The sequence below is a fragment of the Manis pentadactyla genome, chromosome 7 (genome assembly GCF_030020395.1).
Source record: "Manis pentadactyla isolate mManPen7 chromosome 7, mManPen7.hap1, whole genome shotgun sequence".
Taxonomy (NCBI): domain Eukaryota; kingdom Metazoa; phylum Chordata; class Mammalia; order Pholidota; family Manidae; genus Manis; species Manis pentadactyla.
Genome location: NC_080025.1, coordinates 78486126 through 78510517, shown reverse-complemented (window position 1 = coordinate 78510517; position 24392 = coordinate 78486126). Strand labels below are relative to the sequence as shown.

The 24392-nt window shown below is 39.6% G+C and overlaps 1 protein-coding gene across 11 annotated transcripts in view; it reads right to left on the bottom strand.

Annotated features, from left to right (window-relative positions):
* The window catches only part of PPP1R9A (protein phosphatase 1 regulatory subunit 9A), a 337367-nt gene that overhangs the window by 6739 nt on the left and 306236 nt on the right, over window positions 1–24392 (bottom strand). For 5 of the 11 annotated variants that reach the window (XM_057504534.1, XM_036894441.2, XM_036894440.2 and 2 more), the window contains 6 exons: window positions 15555–15642; window positions 15373–15456; window positions 5112–5307; window positions 2998–3117; window positions 2123–2146; window positions 845–1027 (listed from right to left, as the gene is read on the bottom strand). In XM_057504534.1, coding sequence (XP_057360517.1) covers window positions 845–1027; window positions 2123–2146; window positions 2998–3117; window positions 5112–5307; window positions 15373–15456; window positions 15555–15642 — 695 coding nt within the window. The remainder of the gene's footprint in view (window positions 1–844; window positions 1028–2122; window positions 2147–2997; window positions 3118–5111; window positions 5308–15372; window positions 15457–15554; window positions 15643–24392) is intronic. The other 6 variants (XM_057504527.1, XM_057504529.1, XM_057504531.1 and 3 more) reach the window with 4 other exon arrangements.

The following is a 24392-nucleotide window of genomic DNA, read 5'->3' as shown; positions in this document are numbered from 1 at the left end:
TCTCTCCTTGTAGGCAGACCTATAAAGGAAGCCTGATTATAATGGGTTGGTTGCTCGATGAGCTTGGAATTCAGAATAAGGGGAGTTGGTTTCAAACTTTAAATCCATGACCTTCAGAATCAATGGCAGGATGCATCCATCTCCCCAGCAGGGACAGCCTTGCTAGCGGGAACTTCAGACTCACAGGCTATTGATTGATCCCTAACCTTTTCATGGCTGTCAAGAGATACTCATCAGCCAGACACCCCAGCAGGGGGCATGGGTGGGGAGGTGGGAGCCAGCTAGATGCTCCTTTTGCGCTCTTCCCCCAGGAGTGGGAGCCGCCTCAGTCTCCAAAAGACTGAACAGGACGGGTGAAAATGAGAGCACAATGGAGGGGAGGGAGGACACAGCCCACATGTACGTGGGGAAGAAAGTACTTCACCTGGGTTTGGACTGATGTGCAGGGAAGGGTCAGTGGGAAAGAGAAATGAATAAAAAAGGGACGGACGATTCATGCATCTGGGTTTTAACTCTTAATGTGATGAAAGTCCACATTGGCCATTATTAAAACTCACATTACATAGGAAGTAAGTAGAGTTAATACATGGACCATGTGTTGCTAGGTGGAGGCAATGAAGTGAGTCCCTAGCTCTCCTGCTCAGCAGCCTACTGTTTAATCAAGAACCCCTGACATCTTTCTGAAACTTCATTTACTACTCAGAAATAACTCAATGTCCGTTCAAGCATTGATGAGAATTACCTCTCAGGTATGCTGAATGCTCTTATCTAATGAAAACATTTTTGGTGTTATGAGTGATACAAATTATACCTGGAAACCTAACACAGACATATAATTCTTTACCTTAAGTTTATTTCCATCCAATTGCAGGAGCTGTTCTCCAGTGATGTTTTGGGCACTGAATTCAGATACATACTTCTCCAGATTTAGGCTCACTAGCCAGTGAGAAACCTGCTGCACACTCCATTCATGAACGGCCTGGTTCTGACACTGACTGTGTTTGGGAGACTGTCCATCATCAAGGATCTGAGGTAGGAATGTTACGCAGTGTTGTTAAAGGACTGAAATTCTATGGCTCAGCATGGCCTATGATGCTATGAAAAGGAATTTCTTGCCTGCTTAGAGCCACATTTATTTTTAAACCATAAAATGAGAAGCACCTGGTTCTAGTGGTGTGTGTAACATACACGTAATTATTACCTACTTTGAAAAAGGTTTCTGGAAATTAAAAATTCCCCCAAATAAAGCAGCATTATTAATGTAGGAAGTTTAATATTGGAAAATACATGCTAATGTTGCAAGCTTTTTCATTACAGCACTTTGGAAAGGTTATCAGATGCAGAAAGCAAGTACTCCTTTAATCTTTGTGTGCAATCAATGCACTGCTCTGCCTTTAGTCTCTGAGAAGACATTAGAGATATGTAAACGTACGTTTAAAAACAGTGAGGCCTCTTTCACTTAGAAAAGGAGAGCCTTAATCCGCCAGCATTCTTAGGGGAAATTTCAGCCATTATTTCATTTGAGCTGCAGGTGAACCCATGAGGAAGGTGGGGCAGGGAATATCCATAATTACTTTTAATAAATGAAGAAGGTGGAAAGTCTATAAATGCATCCAAGATCACCCAGCTAGTAAGTGGTAGAGCTCAACAGCATGTGGTTTAATCCAGACCTCGGGCTCTGCCCAATGCAGAACATTACTTTTCAGTGCAAAGGGCAGCTGGGTTCCTAGAACCGCTGAGCTGAGAGGAGATGAGGTGATGATAGGCCTGGGAGGAGAGCCAGGAGTCACCGGGGTGGCTCATGTGGGGCACACAGAAGAGGCGGCGGGGGAAGCCGAGATGCGGGCGAAGGAGGTGGAACAGGATGGACTGTGTCAAGGCAATGGTGATGGGGGCCACACCAAGGGCCTCTGGAGGTAGAATCTGGAGAGCCTCTTGACTCAGGAATATCTTTTAACTAAGTTACAGACAAGGGCATAGGGTGAAACCATTTAACACAAGGAAATCCTCCACTGCAGAGGAAAGCGTTCTTGTATGGCTTGATTTTTAAATCATTGGCAGAGAGGAAAGAAGGCTCACACAACAGCACACAGCCACCAAACACAGCGCCCTGACAGCTCACCTCGTCATCTATCATATCCAGGCTCTGAGTGATGGAGCAACAAAGGAATCAAAAAGAGAAGTGTTATAGAAACAGAAGACACAACATTTACAGTACAAAATTTTAATAAAATTAAAATCACGCCAAGCCTGAAGGATATATGGGCAGAAAAGTTTTTTAAGGGGAAAAAAGTTTAACAAAACAAAAATCATGTTAGAAAGAAATAACTAAGAAAAAATACTCAGAGCTAAAGTATCTTTACTTACAGAGCTTCTCTACCCCTCCCCATCCCGAATACTGGCACTTTTTCCCTCTGCTTATTTCTTGGGGCACTAACTCAGTCCCTAAGTCATTTCCTGCTTGTTTACACAGTTATCTGCTGAGAATTCCTCACAATACTAATGTGACCTGGGCTTCTAAATCAGTGATTCTTACCCAGGTTTCCTTCCTTATCAGACCTGTACCTCTCCCCTCTCTGCTACAGCGATTTTTAATCTGGAGCCAGCTACTACTCAAGGGAACCTCAGAACCTTGGCTGGGGTGAGGACGGGGAAGGAGAGGAGAGGGAATGGAGAATCTCTAAACTCCCATGTGATTTCTGAGCTCTTCCCTACTTTTGTTCTCCAGTGCCCAGTCTCCCACCTCATCTGCTGCTTAGTCATCCATTTAAAACTGAGAAAGGCTGTCCCCAGACAGCTTACAGGGGCTCAGAAACAACACTTAGCTTTCATCTTGAGACAGAGGAAGAGAAATCATGAAGATTTCATATCAATAATGAAACCATGGTCTCGAGGATTTATATGCAAAATCCACCTGGAAACATTTTCCTGGTGATAGCTTCTGGGTTAAATGTATGACCTGAGAAGGTGGTTGTGTGGTGCGTGCCACGGGCATACCTCATCTGACGACAGCACTAGGGACTGAGAAAGCCCTGGTGTTTTGGGCTCTGTTCCTAGGCCGCTCAGGTCTGCCGAGCTGGTGCTGCTAGGACTGAAGTCATCATTGAAGGTAAAATTCTGCAAAAATAAAGGAAGCTCACTGTTAAATGGACACAATGACCAGAGGTAGGTGTGTTTGCAAGTTCTCAAAAAGGTTCTTTTAAAGGAATCTAGAAAGAATTCATATTTGGTTTGGTAATGACCTTCAACCAAGCAGCGGATGAGAACGCTGTGCCTTTTGCAGATGATAGGGAATTCTGGAGGCTCTCTCCACCGGACAAAAGGATGGGGGTTTTGGAAAAATGATTCTTCTTTCTTCAAGGGTATAGCATTCATTCTCCTCTGCAACTGCTTAGAGGAGTAATATTAATAAGCCTATCTTCTTTGACCCTAATTGTGATGAGTAACAGTGTAAGTAAAAATACAAGATGGTGTGGAGAGCCTGAGTTATTAGGAACAGATGGCAATCCATATTAGAAAGGTAGCTTGAGTACCCCCGGGGAAGGATCACTTGCCGTTGGCCGTGATAAATACTGTGAGAAATGGCAGATCTTCTCCTGGATGTAACCTTCAAGCTGATGAGTTCTGGTGGAAGTCACAGTCTGACAAAACACTACTAGCTACATGCTAAAATTCAACTTTCACACAGCACTAGTAGAGGACTAAAGTGGCTGCAGCACGAACAGATACACATTTCCTAATAATCACCTGGGGGTGGGAAGGTGAGGGTGTATAAATTAAATTTCCCCAGAACGTCATTAAAATGTTCAGTGGATATTAAAGTCAAATACATTCACAATAATTATAAAACTGCATTGTGAAAACATTTAAACCAAATCTGAAGTCTCTCCAATGGAAGATAATGGTAGCATTGTTCAAATAATGTTTAGCTTTCTCAGAAACAATACTGAACATGTTTCAGGACCACAGTGGTCTATTGCTGTCATAACTTCTGCTAATAACTCTAGAATGACTGGCTTCCTAGGAACTCTAAGCACGTGACCAACACCATCTTGTTTCATATTTCATGTCCTGAGGATCGGGATTGTTAGTTTTCCATTAGATGCCCCCACCCTGGGTTTAGTTGGTTGTCAAAAATAAATACCATGCCAGGGCTGGGGAATTCAGTACCAGACAAACTCCATGGTTTGCTAAAACTTCAGAAAAGGAGACTAAATCAGAGCACATGGAGCTTGGCTGCTAGAACACTTTAAGCAGGAGAGCATCTAACACGCATTTGCCATTTGGTTTTGTCATTGAAGAAACAACCCCAAACCCTGTCAATCCCCTGGGAGCTGTTGACCTCAAGAAAAGAATTAAGTTCAAGTAACATTAATCACACATTTCTGTTTTAGAAAGAAAAGTGAACATAGATAAAAGAAGACCAAACAACACGTGAAAGTTAGCCACCCTACGTGTTTCAATAAAATGTTAGGTAAGGTTTGCAGCGTCATGCTGGAAATAACCATCATGCATTTAAAAACATAACATCCATGCATAGAGTTCCTAATTCTGCAACAGTTAAAACTTTGGTGGTAGAATTAAAACAGTTTTTCAACATGGAAGTTTGATTTAAAAGAAGAACTAAGTTAACGGTGCTATGTCAGCATTGGTTTGTTTTAAAGAGTTTCATTTAGATATATTGAACACATATTCAGTCTCAAATTTATTTATTTTCCAGTAAATCTTGAAGAGCACAGCAAAAAAATCATCTTGTAATGTAATTTAAAGTGGAATACTTGGTAAACAGATCTATCATACTGTTCCATGATTCAAATGCATCTTTCCCAGCATGGCTTAACTGTCAAACTGAGATTAAATAGCTATATGTGAAAAGACAGGCAAATCAAAGATTAACGTATAAGCTGGAATGGAACAGTATTAAAGAAGGTAATGGTTAAATGAGGCTTCCTTTTTCCCCACACAAATACCATGCATTGTTTATTGCAGTGTTATCACATTGGTTTCTTGGGTCCAGAGCATACACACAAGTTGAGAATGCTTTCCAAGATTGAAGAAGAGGAAGGATTTGGGGTTTTCTTGTTTGCTTTTTTAATCCATGTGTTTTCTACCTTGGACCTCTTTTTATCTATTAGAGTTTCAGGAGAAGGCTGAAGGGGACTTGGGGATGAAGGTAGGTTCCTGAAGGAATAGGATCCTTTCCGGCTTTCGTTAAACCACGAGAGAGGCACGCAAGGTGAGAGAGTGGAGGCCGGAGCTGCGGAGGACGGCTTCAGTTTCCAGTGTTCCAGCCTGCTTCTGAAGATCCTGTTTTATAAAAAAAATGGGTGTGTTAGCCAAAAAAAGGGCACATGTAAAATGTTTTGAGCTGAATTCTGAAAGGACTCTGAATATAGTTTGAAGTATCAGTTTGAGAAATTGTTCTACCCAAGAGACAGAGGAAAAATTTTGCACTGTTGACTAGAACATTGATCTTAATGGGTTTTTTTTTTCCAGCATATAAACAGATCCTATAACAACGATCAACATTTTTGAATATCAGTATTGCCAATGTGAATTCTTTATGAAATGTGCCTAATAAATATATAAGGAAGAGTCAAAGTTAGAGAGGGACACAGTCCTTTAGAAACTCCTATTAGGTTAATCATCACAGCATTCCTGTGTTTGAGTCACTTATCGGTGCCTCACTGCTGGTGACATTTGCTCATAGCCAGCATTCTTCCTTCATCTCCTCTGAATTCATGTGTCCAAGGGTCTGAGACTTTAATTTAAATAACTTGGAAATTGCGGGGTTCATGATACTTGAAGCAAAACACACACTTGGCTGTTTTTTCATCAAAATCATAGTGCCTTTCCATAGAAGGAGCACCAGGCCAGAAGTCTTCATACTCTGCTTGAAGGTCCAAGATCTGTCACCTCATACTTGGCCTTATGGCCCTTCTCTTGGCCTCTATTTCCTCATCTGTAAAAGGGGGATATTTCATGTATCTCCTATGTGTTTAAGAATTAAATGACATAATATATGTGTGACAATGTAAAAGTATAAATGTGTCTATGCTTATTGTTTAACATTTAAAGGATTCAAAGGCATTTGAGGAACACAGCTTGAAAACAGACACTTTTCTTAATGCAGGTACCTGCATATTTATATTTCTCTTTTGGTTAGAGAAAAATAATGATAAGAAACTGAGGCAGGAACAGGCAGTAGTTTCTGTGCATCCTTGAGGTTACCCTCAATATGTCCAAATGGTATTTGATACAATGTCTGTTATTTGTTAACTGTTGATGCCATGACAGCAAAGAGATTCCCTTTCATTTAAAGGTGACTCTACACCATAGCTAGACAATGTATGTCCCACATGTACACTGGATTTGAATCTTCTCATATCTCATTTCAAATATGTTGAAATATTATATATTTCAAACTTACATAATAGTGTTAATTCCTAATAATTCCTGTTTCTTTTCCAAAGAATATTGTGAGAATCAAATGGGACAATAAATGTAAAAGCATCTTGTAAACTATAAAGCAATATATAAATGTAAAGGGAATATAAAAATGATAAAGAGAATGGAGAAGTCATTGAAGTTCTGGAAGAATGTTCAGACTGTAGGCTAGGTGAGTAAAATGGTTGGTCACAATAAAGATCCCAGAAGATGTGATGATTTTAATGGTGTGTTTCCTTAAAACAACAATATAAAAGGTCCCTGCAAGGATAAAGAAATCTTCATTTTCATTCCAGTATTTAAACTAAAAAAAAAAAAAATTATATCCTTAAATCCACCTACTTACTACCAAAAGATGTGGGGGGTCCAATAACTGAACTTAAGAAAGCATGCTAGCAGAGGCATGCTTCTGGAAGAAGCACTTTACACTTCTGGGTCATGAACCAGGGCAGTGTTCCCCAAGTTGATCAGAACCATCTGGGGCAACTGTTCAAATATAGATTTTTGGGCACTCAGACTTAGTCAATTAGAATCTGGGGGAGTGGAAGGAAAGAGCTGGCCTGGAATTTATCTTTTAATATATTTCTGAGCTGATTCTTAAAGCTCTTAATATCTGTATTTATTAATACTCCCCTGAATGTAAATATGAAGTTTGTGGAACAGAATAGGTTATTACTTATGGAAGATTATTGCACTGGCTCCCCAAGCCCTAATTTCCTCTTTCCAGGGTGACACAATGAGAACCAGTTGCCATCTTACACTGTCTGCACTGTAGGGGAGGCGGCCACACACTATGAATCTGGATGGTTCTGAGGAGAGGCATAGCTGTTGCCCTTTCCCCACTGAGAGAGAGACAGAAGTCTTTTCTTCTTAATGTACACGTTTAACTTGGGAAGGATTTGGGGTTCTTACCTTTTGGAAAGTAATACGTATCTTAGGAGGAAATACAACTACTGTCTCCAGTTTCACAACCCTGGAGCGCCTCCATGGAGCTGGGTCTCAACCCCACTCCTGGGAAACATAAGCTCCTACCTCTGGGAGGTAAATCCCTCTCAAGTTCTCACTATCTATCCAGTCCTAACTTCTCAGGCCTGTCTTTTAGTGCAGATCATCATTCCAGCAAAAATGCTCAGAAAGCTCTGTGCAGAAACAAAAGTATTTCTCTGTAGTCCCACACTCTTACAATTAGGCATATTCACATAAACTGGACATGATGATTTTTTCCCCCACTGGGTATATATTTCGGAATGAATTAATCAAACTAACATGGGAAAAGTTAGAGTTCCATCCATAACTCAAATAAGGTACAGAGGGCTTAAGGATATGGATACTGTTTTAGAGTTTATAAACAGGCCATAGTTAATGAGAGCATAATTATTTTGTCCTATTCTCAAGTGAACCGCTTTTGTAAGAATACTTTTATTACAATCACCACCACCACCTTTTTATGTTTTTAATAGGCAGAAAGTAAGAATACGTTGCTTCACTGTTACCATTCTAATGCCTTACTTGGAAAGGATTTTTGGTAGTTCAGATCCTGGGCAGGCGACATTTCAAATAAAACCTGAAGACTACATAACATTAATATCTTTCCTAAAATTCTCACTGCCATAAGAATATGAAAGGCTAATAATTCCATGAGGACTTGTATATGTAGCAAAGAAGACAGGTCTGGAGGCCACGGGGTGAGCTGAAGGAGGTCATGGAAGCTGAGTCTCGGGTGATCCTGGGTGATTGATAAACAGAGGCTTTCTTCTCTGGCTTTACACACCAAGATGATGGAAAGAATGGAGGAATAATCACATAAAAAGCAATGAAAGCCCAGTCCTAAGGAGACAATCACCATTGTCACAACTGAAAACCACCAGGTCCTGGGGTGTTCTGAAAAGTATGTACCGGGTCTCCGGGAGGTCTGGCTGTGCCCTTGCTGAGGCTGTATCCTGTCCCGCTCAGCAATTTGTACATCCGTGACTCTACCACTCCATTAACTGCTGGGAACTCGGTGTGTTTCCTAGCGTCCTTCAAGAACCCGACAGTGTCAGGCTTCCTATCTGCCTGGACCTAGAAAATATTCATTTAAAAAAGCAAACTCCATTACTTTAAAATTACAGACCTCTCAGCTTACCAGATATGCTTCATAAAATAAATGCCAATTTTTTTTTCTGGATAAATTGAACTCTTGGGCTTATGAAAGGAGCAGAGATGGTTTGGTAACAGTTGTTCTATTAATGACAACTCTCATAGTTTCACTTTGTGGAGAAATCTGTTAATAACAACAGATTCTTCCTTCCCTCCTTGCTGCCTTTCTTCTTCTCCTCTCTCTCCTCTCCTCCCTCTGAACATTTTTAACTCTGAGGGCAGGTTATGGGCTAAGGTGCATAAACTCCATATAGATCCTTAATAGTCCCCTTGAAAGACCAAGATAGGGAGAAATGAACACTTAATGGATTTGGTGGGGGGGGGGGCGGAGGGGGAAGAGAAATTGTTTGTTCCTGGCATTAGATGGTTTATAGTTAATGGCTCTACAGAGCAATGAACTCATTTACATACATCTTGAAACCAGCTTATCCAGGGGCTGCACTCCAAAATCACATTGCTTAGGTAAATATTCCATGGTGATTTTTTTTTTTGCTATGTTTTAACTTTGAATACACGATGTGTCAAGTATTCAGACCTTTATTGGATGTCATCAAAATATAATTAGGAGTGTAGGAACTGCCAGAACAGGAAAGGCAAACAATATAGAACACAAGTAGGTAGTATGGGAGGTTAACTGAAGAAAGTTAGATGCAACCACAGGAAGGGTTGCATACTTCCACTTACTCAAATCACATGAAGTAATTCTGTAAGGTTCTAACATCCACCAAGAAGAAAGGTTGTAAAGCCAACCCTTCTGAAAGGAGAGACCTAACGGATAACAGTTATCACAAGCAGGTGTCCATCTGCAGCTTAGGCATCTACCCTGGGTATATCCTGCTTCCAGACCCTGAGTTATGGTCTAAGTCTCTGATCAATAACCAATAGCCCATCTGAGATAGTCACTGTGGAGTGTTCAACCTTAACTTGTGACGGGGTTCAGGACTAACCCAAAATATGACACCTTGGTGTACTGAATATTCTAAACTGAAGAAATTTGAGAATAGGTATAGAAGGGGCTCTCTGACCTCTCCCATCTCCCCTGAAGCAGGTTCATAAGACCCTCAAGTGAGAGGTTCCCTCCCTGTACTTGAAGGAGAGAGGTCTCCTTATCTTATACGCGGAGGGACACCAAGAGGAATCGGAGCACATGAACAATTCTTGCTGTTTCCCCCAGTTTACTATGTTTAGCTTCTACCCTTTAGTCCTATCACATTTTTCCGTGACTTTCTACTCCTCATCAAACCTAGTATAGAGATAGATGCTCAGGCTTAACCCCAGTTCTTTGGGTTTTCATTTTCTTATGATGAATTTGTGTCACATAAAATTTATATTAACTAAATTTGTGTTCTTTTCTGTTGTTAATCTATCTTTTGTCAGTCTGATTTACAGGGCTCCAGCCAGAGAGCCTAGGAGGGTAGAGGAGAAAGGACAGTTTTCCTCTTCTATACTCATTTGAGATGGAGAAACTCTTCCCTCACTGAGTCTCCCCCATACTGGTGAAGGTTTAAAATGAAACAACAAGATGGTCATGTAAATAAAATTTGTATTATTAAAACAAAAAGGTTAAGGCTAGGAATAATATAATTGCCTAGGATTTAAGAAGATTTGTATTATTAGAAACCTGAGGAATTTGTCTACTGATTTTATCTTAATATATTTAACTGATTTCAGATTTAACGGATTAAAATGCAAAATAACCACCTTGACAATAAGCATATTGGGATGTTTAGCGTCCCTGCAGTTCTTTTAATTAATAGATTTTTGAGAGTTTTTTTAAGCATGGAAAAGTGTTGACTAATGTTAGGCATATAAGCTTGTCAGGTTTTAGGCATTAGGAAGGACTTTAAAAGAAAACTGAGTAGATTAAATTTATAAACGCAGCTAAAAACAGGACAATTATAGGGGAATGCCTGCTCCATGAGACTAATATACTCAGAGGTTTCCATGAAAGTGACAGCTTTTATGTAAATTTTACTAGATGTATAAATAAAATGACAAGATTTGTAAGTTGAATGGAAACTCAAAAAAAGTGAGGTTTTAAAATTGGAGACTTTAATAAATTACTCTTTAATTTACATCCCTCACCAACAAATCCTCTTTTTAAGAACAAAGTGCTACCTCTGGACATGAAAAACATCAAGTGGAGGGAAGAACCCACACAAGTTATATTGTGGAGTCAGTCACACCACTGGCACTGCCCTGCGCGCTGACATCATTGTCTGTGGCCACGCAGACGCGTGGTGGTGCAGGCTTTAAAATGTTCTGGGCTCACATTATTCTGCCATTCTCTAATGGCCATTCTCTGCTAGCCATTTACAACTGCATTTTTGTTTGTTTTGTAAAACCTAATTTTTTAAGGAAAATTGTGGCTCCTCCCTGGGGTGCCTCCATGAGTCAGGTTCAGTCAGAAGTGAGGTGTTCTTCTCCTCAAGCACAGTGCTCACCCTGCTCCCCAACCAGGCTGGGTGGCTGTGTCTTCACCCCAGCTTGGCTCTGCAACAGGCCAGGTGAAGTTACTTAACCTCTCTGTGCCTCCGTGGGACTCTCTTCACCTGGCTCTGCAACAGGCCAGCGCTGTCCTCAGGCACTTGTCATGGAAATGATCTCAAACTCACCATAGAGCCATGATTTCTCTCAGAGTCTAAATTATATTCCACAAAGCGCTTTCATTCTTCAAGATATTACCAAAATCAACTTTGGATGAATAAAACTGCTAGCAAAAATACCTACGGAGAATAGTTTGCTTTACGTCCCTCTAACTGGAATTGTTTTAAATGTTAATAATGATAACAATAGCTGTTTATGTTTATTAAGGACTTAAAATGTGCACAATGGGACTCTCTCAATCCTGCCAGTGACCCAAAGAGGTATGCGAGTTTCTGTCTTACAGATAAGGAAACTGAGGCACAGAGAGGTCAAGTAATTTGCCCAAGATAAGTGGCAGAGCTGGGATTTGAACCCAGGCTCTTAACCACTATGAAATTATGCTCTTGGCTTTTACTGAAGGCCACTGTCATATTTACTATGCAGGTATTGTTGAAGATAGAGTATTTTAAGCACCAATCTTACTTTTTGCTTTATCTTATTTTTCCCTATTCAATTTACTTTGAAAATAAATTATACAGTTGCACCTTTTGTACTTTTGTGTATAAACAAACTACATTTGGAACAAAGAGGATTAGATATAGATTTTTAAAAATAAAGAAAAAAACAAATACATGCCAATTTATAGAACTAAATAATGAGTTAGGAATGAAAAGAGGATTTGGTTTTCAGAGAATCATACAGATCAAAGTTGTCCAACACAAATATAAGCCATGCACATAAATTAAAATTTTCTAGTAGTCACATGAAAAAAGGTAAAATTAATTTTTATAGCAATTTTAACCCCAAGGTTTCAAATATTTTCATTTCAAATTGTAATTAGTATTATAAAATCATTAATGAGATACTTCACTTTCTTTTTATTTCATACTATGCCTTTGAAAGGCAGCATGCATTTTCTCCCACAAGATATCTCAATACAGACTAGCCACATTTCTCATACTCAATGGCCACATCTGACTAGACGCTACCATACTGCCTAGTGCAGACAGGGATGGATGGATGGATGTTGGAGACCATTGTAGTTTTACTGCATCTCACTTATTTTTTGGTAGGAATCCAAGGTCCAAGGAATTCAGAGACTTACACGTGGGCACCTTGTGTCAGGATGAAACCTTGGATTCCAGCAGTGTTTTTTCAACTGCTCACACTCTTAAGGTGGATGTGAATTCACTTCCGCAGAGGACTGCCATCTCCCTCCCTGTCATTTTCCCACAGGCTGCCGTCCAGCCTGGCTCTGAGATGCACATATCTGACCTCAAGGCTTCCCACTCAGTGACTGAACTGGGAGCTTCTTCCACAGTGCTCCAAAGCAGCCACTTCTCCAACCTTAGTGGCTACTTAATCTAGTATTTATGAAGTATTTTATTTTACTCTTTGGTGTGTCATTTCAGGGATGAACAAGTTCTGCCAACTAAGTGTTTGCAGCTTTTGTTATCTGCCCTGCCGCTTGCGTAAATCATAATGCTCACTGGGCGCATATTTGCAAAGGACAGAACTCAGCCATTATTTCTTTGAAGGGTTTATTTATTGCTATTGTTATTTTAATCTTGTCTATTTCATGTTGGTCATGTGTTTGAGTCACTATATCTCTACAAGGAATACAATAAAGTAAACTCTTAACTCTTCAGAAAGGAAAAAACTAAAACCATGACCAGACTTGGCAAAAGTCTTGCCTCTTTAAAGCCCAATAAGCCTCAGGTTATAACTGATTGGTTGACCTCATCAAATTTTTACAACCTAGTAAGAGCTGGATGAAAAGCCTAAGAGGTAAGATTACCAACTGGAGGGTAGATCATCCCCTCCTTTTCCTGAAACAGCCTCCCAGGGAGGATGAGTTTATTTGCCGTTCCCCTCCCAGCTGCACTGCGGCCCTGGCAGAGCTCATCACCCACTGACTTCTGGGGCCTGTGAAGTGAGCTCAGCTGCAGTAAGCTCCCCCTGGGCAGTACCTCTGTTTTTCCTGGAGTATGTTTATAAGATTCTGGGCCCATTATCAATCTACATTGGAGAACAGAGGCTGTGATCAGATCTGATTCATCTTGACCGCTTACTGAGAGAGCTCAATCATTTTTGTGAAACAGAAAAATTCCCTGTCCTTCCCTTTTTCTTCTGCTGCTTTAATGACTTGAATTCCTTTCACTCCTGCAAAATTCTACTGGAATTACAAATAGTTACAAAATTATGACTTAACTGAAAACCATTTTGTAGCATTGGCACATGTGGAACTATTTGTGGTTACTGAAACAAAAGCAACCAGAGTTAAGGTTTTAAAAATACAGAGTTGACTTGGTGGCCAAGCCAGAAACCTGGCTGGCTGCTGGTTCAAAAGCTGGTGTTAGCTGACAGCACACTGACGACAGCCTGCCTTTGACTACCTGCAGTTCTGCCTAGAGTAAGGTGAGCACTCACCAGCAGAATCAAGATTTGCTTGCTTTTCACCTGGAATTTATGCAAGGAGGTGATGCCCTCCGGCTACTATGAGGAAATTCAGTGAAACCCTCTCCTCCCTGCTGGATGTCTGTGTTTAGATCCCATTTGGGGTGGAGCTCAGGGAACCAAGGGGAACAGGGTCACTTCAGAAGTGTCTGAGCTTCTCCCCCTTGTATCTGGGCATCTCTATTTCCTTTAAACAGTTTCATTAGCTCTTGTTGCTGTGTTTTTTTCCTGAATAGATTTGATAGCTTTCTGTTCTTAATTTTAGGCACAAGGTAGACTGTTTTATATTTCTCAGTCCAGAGTTTCACAGTTAGAGTGCCTGTGAGTTATAGTTTGGCCTTTTTTGCCTGATCCTGTTGACCTCAATATAAACAGAGCTCTCTGCCCTTTCTCCATTGTACAGGATAAAGGAAACCCAGATTCACAGAAGTAGAGAATTCTCCCTTCTCATCTCCTACCCATTCTCCTGTAATCCCAGGAAGAAGGTACAATTTTTCAGTAAATTGTATGCCAGGAAAGAGGAAAAAAGAAGAAAAGAGCAGGGGACAACCTACAAAATGGATAGGTGGCTTCCAAATGATTTTACTGACATTTATTCTTATGACATTTTATCTGTTTCTTCCTTATTCTAAGCTATTGAGCGGATTCCCTAGTTTCATAAAGAAATTTAAGCGTCACTAGATACACACATAACTGGAGTGCCATGGTGTATTGGAAAGACATCTAGACAGGATGTTGCATTAACTGCCTGTTGCATAATCCTGGGCGAATCAATTAAATTCTATGAAGGTGAAGTTCTTCATCAGTGAAGTATGTATTATTATCTGCTCTCCCAATTTTATTATAAAGATCAAATGAAGTGACAGATGTAAAACTTCTTTGTAACTTGCAAATAATAAGAATCATAGCAAATTTTTATCTTTATTATTATTTTTGAATACCTCCTCTGGGCCGGGTACCATTACAAATGCTTTCCATGAAAATTCATTTAATTCTTACACTAGCATTGTGAAGTAGGCCCTGTTATTACCCTCATTTCACATATGGGAAATTGGGGACACATAGGCTAAGTGACTTGTTCAAGATTTTAAAAGTAATAACTGGGAGGGCTCTGACTCAAACCTGGGCAGTTGGACTTCAGAGTTGGTGTATGCTTCACCACCTCCCATTACAAACCTACATTTAAAATTATGTAATCTCAGAATAAAATTGGGGAAACTTGATTGCATGCTGTACAAAGCTCATTTCTCTATGGGCAAGTCTTTTTTGAACAGTAAGCATAATTGGTGGCACTTGCAAAAATCAATTAAATAGCTGAGTCCACCAAGAGATGGTGGTTATTCTTACATGAATGTGGACAGAACAGTCTTAAAGGCCAACAAGGTACCTAAAGGCAAAATTACCCTTTCAGACTAAACAGAAAGAGAAGATGCGACTACTGTGGGTAGCCAGGCAAAAAAGCAGACATACCTCGTACATATATTGCTGCTGTATTTAGATAAGCATTTATTGAAACTGCTCATGTGACCAAAATTTGCAATTAAGCCAATGGAGATATCCAAAGCCAGGTGCAGGCTATAACTGAAGTTAAGACAGATATAACCGGATTGTGCAATTTTTCTTTCATCTCACTTCTAGATATATCATTTCAGCTCAAAGATACTGACCACTGATTGTGGTGAACAATGAAAGGGGGTCAGGTTTGGAAACAGATAAATCTGTATTCTTCATTACCACCCGTACCTGCTACCTGGAGACAGCCTATGGGCTTCTTTTTCCTTTTCTTTCCATTTCTTTCCCTTGTTGGAATTCCTTCTCAAAGGTGCCCTGTAATGACAGCACACAGTCAGAAAGTGGAAGCAGATAATTTCTCCTTTAATCCTTTTTTCACAGAGGGCTTGCTTTTTACATCGTGAAGTGCTTACCCCAGAGCCACAAACTTCCGCTTAATTTTTCCTCCTTGAGCCACCAATGAACTGGACGCCCTTAGTGATTTGGGGCCTTTGGCACCATCTAGGATACACAAATATATGAAAAAGACCAATTACTATTATTTTTTAAAAGCCATGAGTCAAAAGTCAGGGTTTCTCTGAATCTAAGGGGTTTGCCTCAATTTCAAACTATGAAAGAAAATAACAGATGCCTTTTTTTAAATTATAGGAAACACAGTTACATTGAGGAACATTAAGCCAGGAGAGGTCCTGATGGACAGAGACCCAGTACATGTCACAAAGAGTTTCAGCTTCCAATAAATACACTTGGATGAACAAAGCCAACCAAGAATTAAACACTATCAAATCATCTTTTACACTCAAAGTAGAACCAATATGACTTTGCTTTTGTTCTTTCTCTGGCCCCAACTCTTTGTTTCCAGTGCCTGGGCTCTGTCTCCCATTCTTTTCCTGCCTTTTTGGATTTTTAGAGCCTTCTGACAGCAACCCAACCCACTTCTCCCATACCTCCCAAGCCTAGTACAGAATGTCACCCCGGGGAGTGTGGGAGATTTAGGGAGAGAGTGAGAATCAAAGCTTCCCTTCTGGTCTCTCCCTTGCTCATGGCCTATGGCTAGTGCTGAGACAGAGGAGGGCTGAATGTGGGGGTGGGGGACTTCTCAAGCAGGAGGTCAGCTGTAAAACAGTGGCATCTTTGAAAGGTCGCTATTGGAAGTTGTGTTGGAGCACAACTTGTCTGGCTTCCCGTGATGTGGAAGATACCAGAATTTCCTCAGCGTCTAGAGATGAATGATGTTTGCCTCCTTGAGGTTTGCTGGCGCTCTAAAGGGCAGCAGCTGCTGGCTGATGGGGACACTTGATGTGACGCTGAAAACCAGCCAGAGGAGAGGCTTTGCAAATGGAGTTCACTGTCAAATTCAAGAGCTAGATTCCACCAGCTGGGACATGTTACATCTTGGGCAGGGTTGATAATCCTAAGGCTCCACCTGGAATGACTTAGCAAAGGATACCGTTTGGTGTTGTGTTTCAGCATATCCAGTTATCTGAGCTGATTAACAATGGGTGTTTTACATTTGAGGCACATTTGTGTGTGAAATGCTACCTTGCTAATCGCCCCCTGGTGTCTGTCTGTGTATGTCTCTCTCTTTAAAATAAAAAAAAAATTCCAGCAACTTTGTGGCATGCAGTGGAGACAGAAAAGTCTTCCTGAGAAAGTGTCCAATTAACCTTACAGGTTGATTTTGCTTATTTTGTTTATTTCAGGAGAAATTGCTATACACACACACAAAACATGAAGTGCACACACAGTTCTCATTTAGGAGTCGAATTTCAAAGCTCTAAAGAAGCACAGAATGCTGGCAAACACTCTAAAGATTTTTAGCAATGAGCTTTTCATATTTTTAGTTAATGATGCTCAGATTACAATAATCAATTCCTTGAAAATGTACATAATGAAATACAAGATTCAGAAATACGTCCATGTCAAAAAAAATCCACTTCCAGCCTTAAATATTTATTACAGATATTTTCATCATTACTCTTTGGATAACTGAATTAAATAGTCACAGATGTGACAAATACACATAAAGAAAATCCACAGACAAGGCACAAATGCCTTTTGAGGTGGTTTTGCTAATGGACTTTAAAAAAAAGATTTCAATTTTCTTAATAGAAGCCAAGGCAAAGAAAATGCTGGACTCTTCCAGATCAATCCTAAAGCAACTCTTAATGGCTGGACTGTGCAAAGTTAAAAAAAGAAATTGTCTAATGATTTTCTGAACTAGAGGTAGTGGGAGATGTTTTAATGAGTGGTGAGAGGACCAGATGGGACAATGTACATGGACACACTCTGTAACCTATTAGTGTTATAGTTATTTGGACATCTTGGGACTAAAAGCCTGATTCTGCCCATCACAGAGCCTGCTGCTAGGCAACCTCACATCATTATCTCATGCATTTGCCAAAGTGTGTGCCAAGGAACACATAAATAAATGCTTTCAAAAGCTGAAGAGGCAAGATTAAGTAATAATGCCTGTCCCCATTTTAAATCAACCAAATACATTTTTAGTGTACATCACAACTTCTAGCCTGCATAAAAATCAACACTGGATTGGTATGATTTCAGTAAAAGAGAAAAAGGTGATATTTTTGCTTGTTTATTTAGTTACATAGCTTTATCTAGAACTTCTGTTAGGCTTTTTGAAATCTCTCCAATGCTACCTTCATGAGCAATTAGAAATCTAAGCCCTCAGACTGAAAGCCTCAACTTTAATCTTTGGCAGCCTTGTCTTCTTTTTCAAAAGTAATAAATGATCTCTTGATAATTAAATGCTAAGGCCTTTTCTTGGACGGGATTCTCCTTAATCTCACTACAGTAAGACTCTTGACTATCTCTTTCTTTATCATCAGGACTCCCAAATCTACTTCCCAGCCCTGGCTTCTCTCCTGAGCTCATGACATCCTTTATTTAAAAAATGAGTTAATCATCTCCTCCCATAATATTTTTGAGGCTAGAAACCCTGTGATCAGTTTTGACCTCCTCACTTTCTTCTCCCTGTATTTAGTTATTTCACATTTCAAGAGTTCTTATGTAATTCTTTCCTACCATTGTCCATTGCTCCTCTTCAGAAGCTACCACCACAGTCTCCTAACTCATCTTTCCCAAACCTGGTATCTTTTCCTTTTCAGTCCTCTGATCAAGCGTCTTGTGGTTTTCTAGTAGTATGGTAAGGTATCTAAGGTATTTAGATTCTAGAGCTACAGACTTACCTACCTGCTCAGTTTCCCATGCATACACTAACTAACCTAAACAAACTGCTTTAGGCAGGCTGGGATAGCCCCATTCCTTTCAATTCATCTCATGTGTGCTTGTCTCTCTTAATGTCATCCCCCTGCCTGAATGTGCCTTCCTTACCTATCCTTACTTTCCCCCAAGTCTTTCAATGGTTACTCTAATTTTACATCCTTTGCCAAGTCTTCTTTACCAATCTCAGCTAGATGTAACCTTGTCTTCCTTTGAGCAGTGATAAATTTACTATTTCTGTACACAGACATATATAAAGGTGTAATGCAAAGGCTTTGAAAAACCAGGTTCTACTTTCCAGGACATAAATTCAGCAAATATTTTCAAAGGCAAGTTCTGTGTCAGACAATGAGCATTGACACATTCAGCCACAGATAAAATAGCCACAGAGAAACTTAGAATAATTATCTCTAGAAGTCATGAGTAGAAAACCGATAGTGCTCAAGTTCCTTTTCTTCACCTTGTCTGAACAAACACCCATTGCTATGTAACTGTATTTATTGCAACTGTATTGCAAAACTTTATTATTAGGCTGTCAAAGACTAGGCATGAGGCAAGTATTGCCATGGCTTGTACTGCCATGTGACTTGTTTTATAAGCCTCCAGAAATACCCTTTTACTTCCTGTGATTTTAACTGAAATGAGGGTAGATGTTTATTATTTAGCCAATTTTAATGGGACTTCTTCTATTCTACTTTCCACTGAGGTCCCTCAAATAGCACAACAAAATGAGGACTTGGCAATGTGGCTTAGAATGTGATTTAGAAAATAGTCAACTTCACTCAGGTTGTCAATAACACCAGAGTGTTAGCTTTAAGACTGCAATCACATGCAGCTGTAACTTAATCATTACTTTTGTGGTACTTGATATTACTTTTATAAAGTCTAGCTAAACAGCAACCAGAGACGAAGGCATTTTCAGTGTTTACACAGCAGTGCTGAGTGGAGGGAAATGGATCTCTCAACCAGGGGTCAGCAAGCTTTTTCTGTAAAGGGCCAGATAGTAAATAATTTAGGTTTGTGGGCTATACCATCTCTGTAAAGCTACTCAACATTGCTATTGAGGCATGAAACTAGATGGTATATCATTAAATGAGTGTGGCTGTATTCCAGTAAGACTTTGTTTATAAAAACAGGTAGGGGACAGATTTGGTATGATTACGTGCATTGTTCATGTACAGAGACATTAATTTATCCAATTCATTAAGTACCACCTATATGATGTACTCTTTGCTGGGGACCAAGAATACAAGATGAATAAGATGAATTGAGAAAAAAAATGGCCCCCACTTGACAACTAGATCACTTATTGTTATCACAAAGTAACAGAAGCAGAAGTTACAGTGTGAAAATTTCTGTGGTATCAGAGAGAAGAGAATAATTCACTTGGCTTGGGAATGGGAAGGGTGTACTAAGGGTCCACTATGGGCAGTGAGATTTAAATTTAACTTTGTTGAAGGACATGGTTTTCCTGGAGTGGAATGTTAGGCAAGAATGTAAACATGAAGTCTCACTAAACCCCATTCCAGTTCCTTTACTGATGAGCCAAGGAGTTTTAAGAACCACACATAAAAACACACACAGAGGGAAATCAGGTTAATATCTAACCTCCATTAGTCCAGATATGAATAGATTAGTCTCATATTGCAAGGAGCTTGAGGATTTGACAGATTGCTATTCTCCAAACTGGATCTGGAGGATAACAAATCTGGATCCCTCTGTTCATCTGTCCAGTATCAGCCCCCAGCATGTCACAACAATGGGCGGTGGAACTTCCCCTCATTTTAATGACACTATGGCCCATTTCTTGGAAACTGGGTAGGGAGAGTCCTTGAGGGGCATGGCAGTGCTGTAGCAATGGTGGTGCCGCCCACCGGTCAGCTTGGTATAACACGCACACTCTGTGCCATCCAGGTCACTTGACTCCAATTTCATGCTCACTGAGCAACTTTCTGATTATGAACTCAGCCGCCAGGGCAGACAGAACAGAACAAGAATGATGTTGGTTATTTTGTCAGCTGTATCTCCCAAAGTAAATCAGAAAAGTGGTATTCTGGTTTAGAAATCAGTGTTTTCTAAGTCGGGGCAGCAAGAATCAGTCACTTGGAACTCGATTAAATCTGGGCATATTAATCAGTTTCCAGACTTCGAAAACTGAGGACTGGGACCTCTCAGGGCGCTGACTGCTGGCAGGTACTGCTGGGGTCAGCTGGCTGACAGGCCTCCTTGACATCTGAAGGAGCAGCAGAGTCTGAAAGTGGAAAGCAAGAAAGTATAGGTCTTCCCTGTTGTTGATGGTGGTGGTTGTGAGGTGTCAGAGAGACAAGGTCTGTCACAAAATGAACAACAAAAATGAGAGAAAGAGGGAGGGAGGGAGGAAGAAGGCAGACAGACTCATCTGCAAACTCCTGAGGGAAAAGATGGACTGTTGTTAATCACTGTATACTCAGCCTTTAGCTCAATGCCTGACATAGAGGGGATGCTCAATAATTATCTGTTAAATGAACACATTAATGAATGGATTGATGTCAAGGAACACAAAAGGCAAAGAAAATTCTTCAAGACAGAAAAATTGTATTGAGAGAAGGAAAGAATGAGAGGCACTGTTTTCATCTTGTCATGGTTAGTACCTGACAGTGGTTATCACGAGTGACTGACTATGTTTCATAAAAGCTCCATAATCTGCTTCTGCCCTGTTATCCAGAAGCATGATCAGCCCTGGGAAACAAAAAATGGGAAAGTCCAAGTACTTGTCTCTCAAGAAGACGCCACCCACCTCTCATTCTTGCTCCTGCTTGTTACCACTGGGAGCTGAGTCCCAGAGAAGACACAGCAGCAAACAAGGGAAGCAGGGGTGCGGGCAGGGATGGAGTCTCACCGTTGGCAGCTCCATGACCTCTAGTGGATGCAGAAGACAATCCACATGAATACACTACTTCTCTAGTCTGACAGGAGACATCTGCCGACATCAAAGAGTCACAAACCAATAGAAGTAAATGGCAGACAGAAATAATCTAGACAAGATTTAGCCACTTAAAAAAATCTTTGGGTCAGATTTCATGTGTGAGTGATCCACCCCGATGACAATGTGCTTTCTCCCACAAAGCTGGTTTGGTCTGATAAACTTAGGCAGTGGACTTCAAAGAATTAACCTACAGCCCCAAAATACTTGCTTCTGTCATTTTGCCTTCTTAAGGGCCAATTAGGGTCCATGCATATTTTTCTGAAGAGATGACAGAGGGCTTGCCATAAGTGTATTTCTATAAAAGTGCTATTGTAATCCATAATTTGGGTTAATGAGAATGTTTGAAGCTTTTAATTCTTTTGAAAGTAGGCAGAGTCACCGTGCAAGGCCTTTACTAACTTGACAACCACTTCTGATGAATTAGCAGGCTTAACATTTTCTTTTGCTTCTACTGGTACTTTTTACTCCCTAAGTACTTAATTTTTACCTCAAAACTTCTACAAGAGCTGTGCTTAGGACCAGTCTGTGGAAGATAATTCCAGCAATCGATAGGTACAGGAAAGGAACCAAGGAGAAACATCAGGAAGAAAGCTGTGGTGTTTACCAAGAGCTGTAACACAGACTGAGCCCCCGCAATCAAAGGCATTTCTGTGTTCACAATGTGTCTGTGGAAAGATTACAATTTTTGATTTGTGGAAGAGCTTAGTGAGTATGGACTTCTCAAAAATGCAGTGATGTACAATCACACCCACGATGTACACCTGCATCACACACCACTGCTGGCACTGGTTGTAGAATTCTTTAAGTTCTGGTGATCTGATGGGTATCTAATCTAAATGATCACTTCTCAAGTCATCAGTGAGGTTGATCATCTTTTCCTATCTTGTAAGAAATGCGAATTTTCTCTTCAATGAATTGAAAGTTTATTTCCTTAGCATATTTTTCATGTTTAAAATATTCTTTGAAGTTACTTGTATAAGTAGAGATAGTTTATCAATTAGCTTTGTATATGGGGTCCTTTATTATGCTTATTGACTCCTAAAACGAAGTATATTTATAAAATAGCTGTAGAGTATAAGGGAAAAGCAATAAAACAAATACCCATTTCATTTATCACCCCTAATCCCCAGTGCAGTTAATACTTTCGAAGTCTCCAGTAAATATCTTCCCATTTCAATTCCCTGACACTCCCCTGGGGAAATAATTGACTTTGTCATTCCATTTATAACCTCAACTTTTGTTTGTATCTCTAAATAATCTGCTATTTTTTTAACACTATACAATAAATCCTATGCACTGTTTTGCAGTTTGCTTTATCCTCTCAATGTCTTATTCTGGAGATTGTTGTTTCACCTGATGTGATGAGATTCACCCGTTGTTATGTTTCAGCGTGATTTTCTCTGCTACACAGATGCATTCTTTGTATATGTTACAATTTACTTATCTCTTTTACTGGTGATTATTCCAGCAATTACCAGTTTTTGTCTTTTCTCAGGTTTTGCTATTATACAACAGGGCTGCTATGAATGCTCTTGTACATGATTCTTAGTAGACAAGTATAAGATATACGAGCAGGTGAAGATTTGCTGGGGCACAGGGTATACACATTTTCAACTTTATCAGGTAATGCCAAATGGTCCTCAAACAGCTTGGACCAAATTACACTTCCACAGAAGATTATTCTATTTCTGGTTGTTTCATGTATTTGCCAGGATTTGGCAACATCAGACTTAAATTATTTTGGCAATTTGGTAGGTATAAAATGGTAACTCATCTGGTTTATTTCACACTTTCTTGATTACTAATGATGTTGAATGACTTTTCATAAATATTTTGGCCTATTGATTTTCATTTTCTGTGAAGTGCCTCTTCAGAATATTACATGTTTTCCTTCTGTATTATTTATCTTTTCTTAGAGATTAAAAGGAGTTAATATAATCCAGATACTAATCCTTTGTTAGTTACATGGCCAGTAAATATCTTCTCCAATTTTTGTGGGATTCTTTGTTGTGTCTTTGAGAAACAGAAGTTTCTGATTTTAGTATCTTTTGACATTATTAATCTTTCCTTTATGGTTTCTTTTTTGTGTCTTGTTTGAAATCCTTTCCTTACCTGAAGTCACAAAAATATTTTATATAGTTTTTTAAAAGTTTTAGGCTTTGTATTTTCCAGTTAAGTCTTAAATACACTTTGAATGGATTTTTTCTTTTTTTGCAAAGTATGAAACTGAAGGGAATGTCGAATGTAATTTTAAAAAATGTGGATAACTCCCATATTCATGGATAGGAAGAAATAATATTGTCAAAATGGCAATCATGCCTAAAGCAATCTACAAATTTGATGCAATCCCTATCAAAATACCTACAGCATTCTTCAATGAACTAGAATAAAGAATTCTAAATTCATGTGGAACCACAAAAAACCTTAAATAGCCAAAGCAATCCTGAGAAGGAAGAATAAAGCAGCGGGGATCTCACTCCCCAACTTCAAGCTCTACCACAAAGCCACAGTAATCAAAACAATTTGGTACTGGCAGAAGAACAGACCCAGAGATCAATGGAACAGAATAGAGAGCCCAGATATAAACCTACACATATATGGCCAATTAATATATGATAAAGTGGATATACAATGGGGAAATGACAGTCTCTTCAACAACTGGTGTTGGCAAAACTGGGCAGCTACATGTAAGAAAATGAAACTGGATTACTGTCTAAATCCATACACAAAAGTAAACCCAAAATGGATCAAAAACCTGAATGTAAGTCATGAAACCATAAAACTCATAGAAGAAAACATAGGCAAAAATCTCTTGAATATAAATACGAGCAACTTTTTCCTGAACACATCTCCTCGGACAAGGGAAACAAAAGCAAAAATTAAGAAATGGGACTATATCAAACTAAAAAGCTTCTGTACAGCAAAACATACCATCAAAAAGATATCCTACAGTATGGGAGAATATATTCATACATGACATACCTGATAAGGGGTTAACGTCCAAAATATATACGCCTCAAGACTCAAAAAGCAAATAACTTGA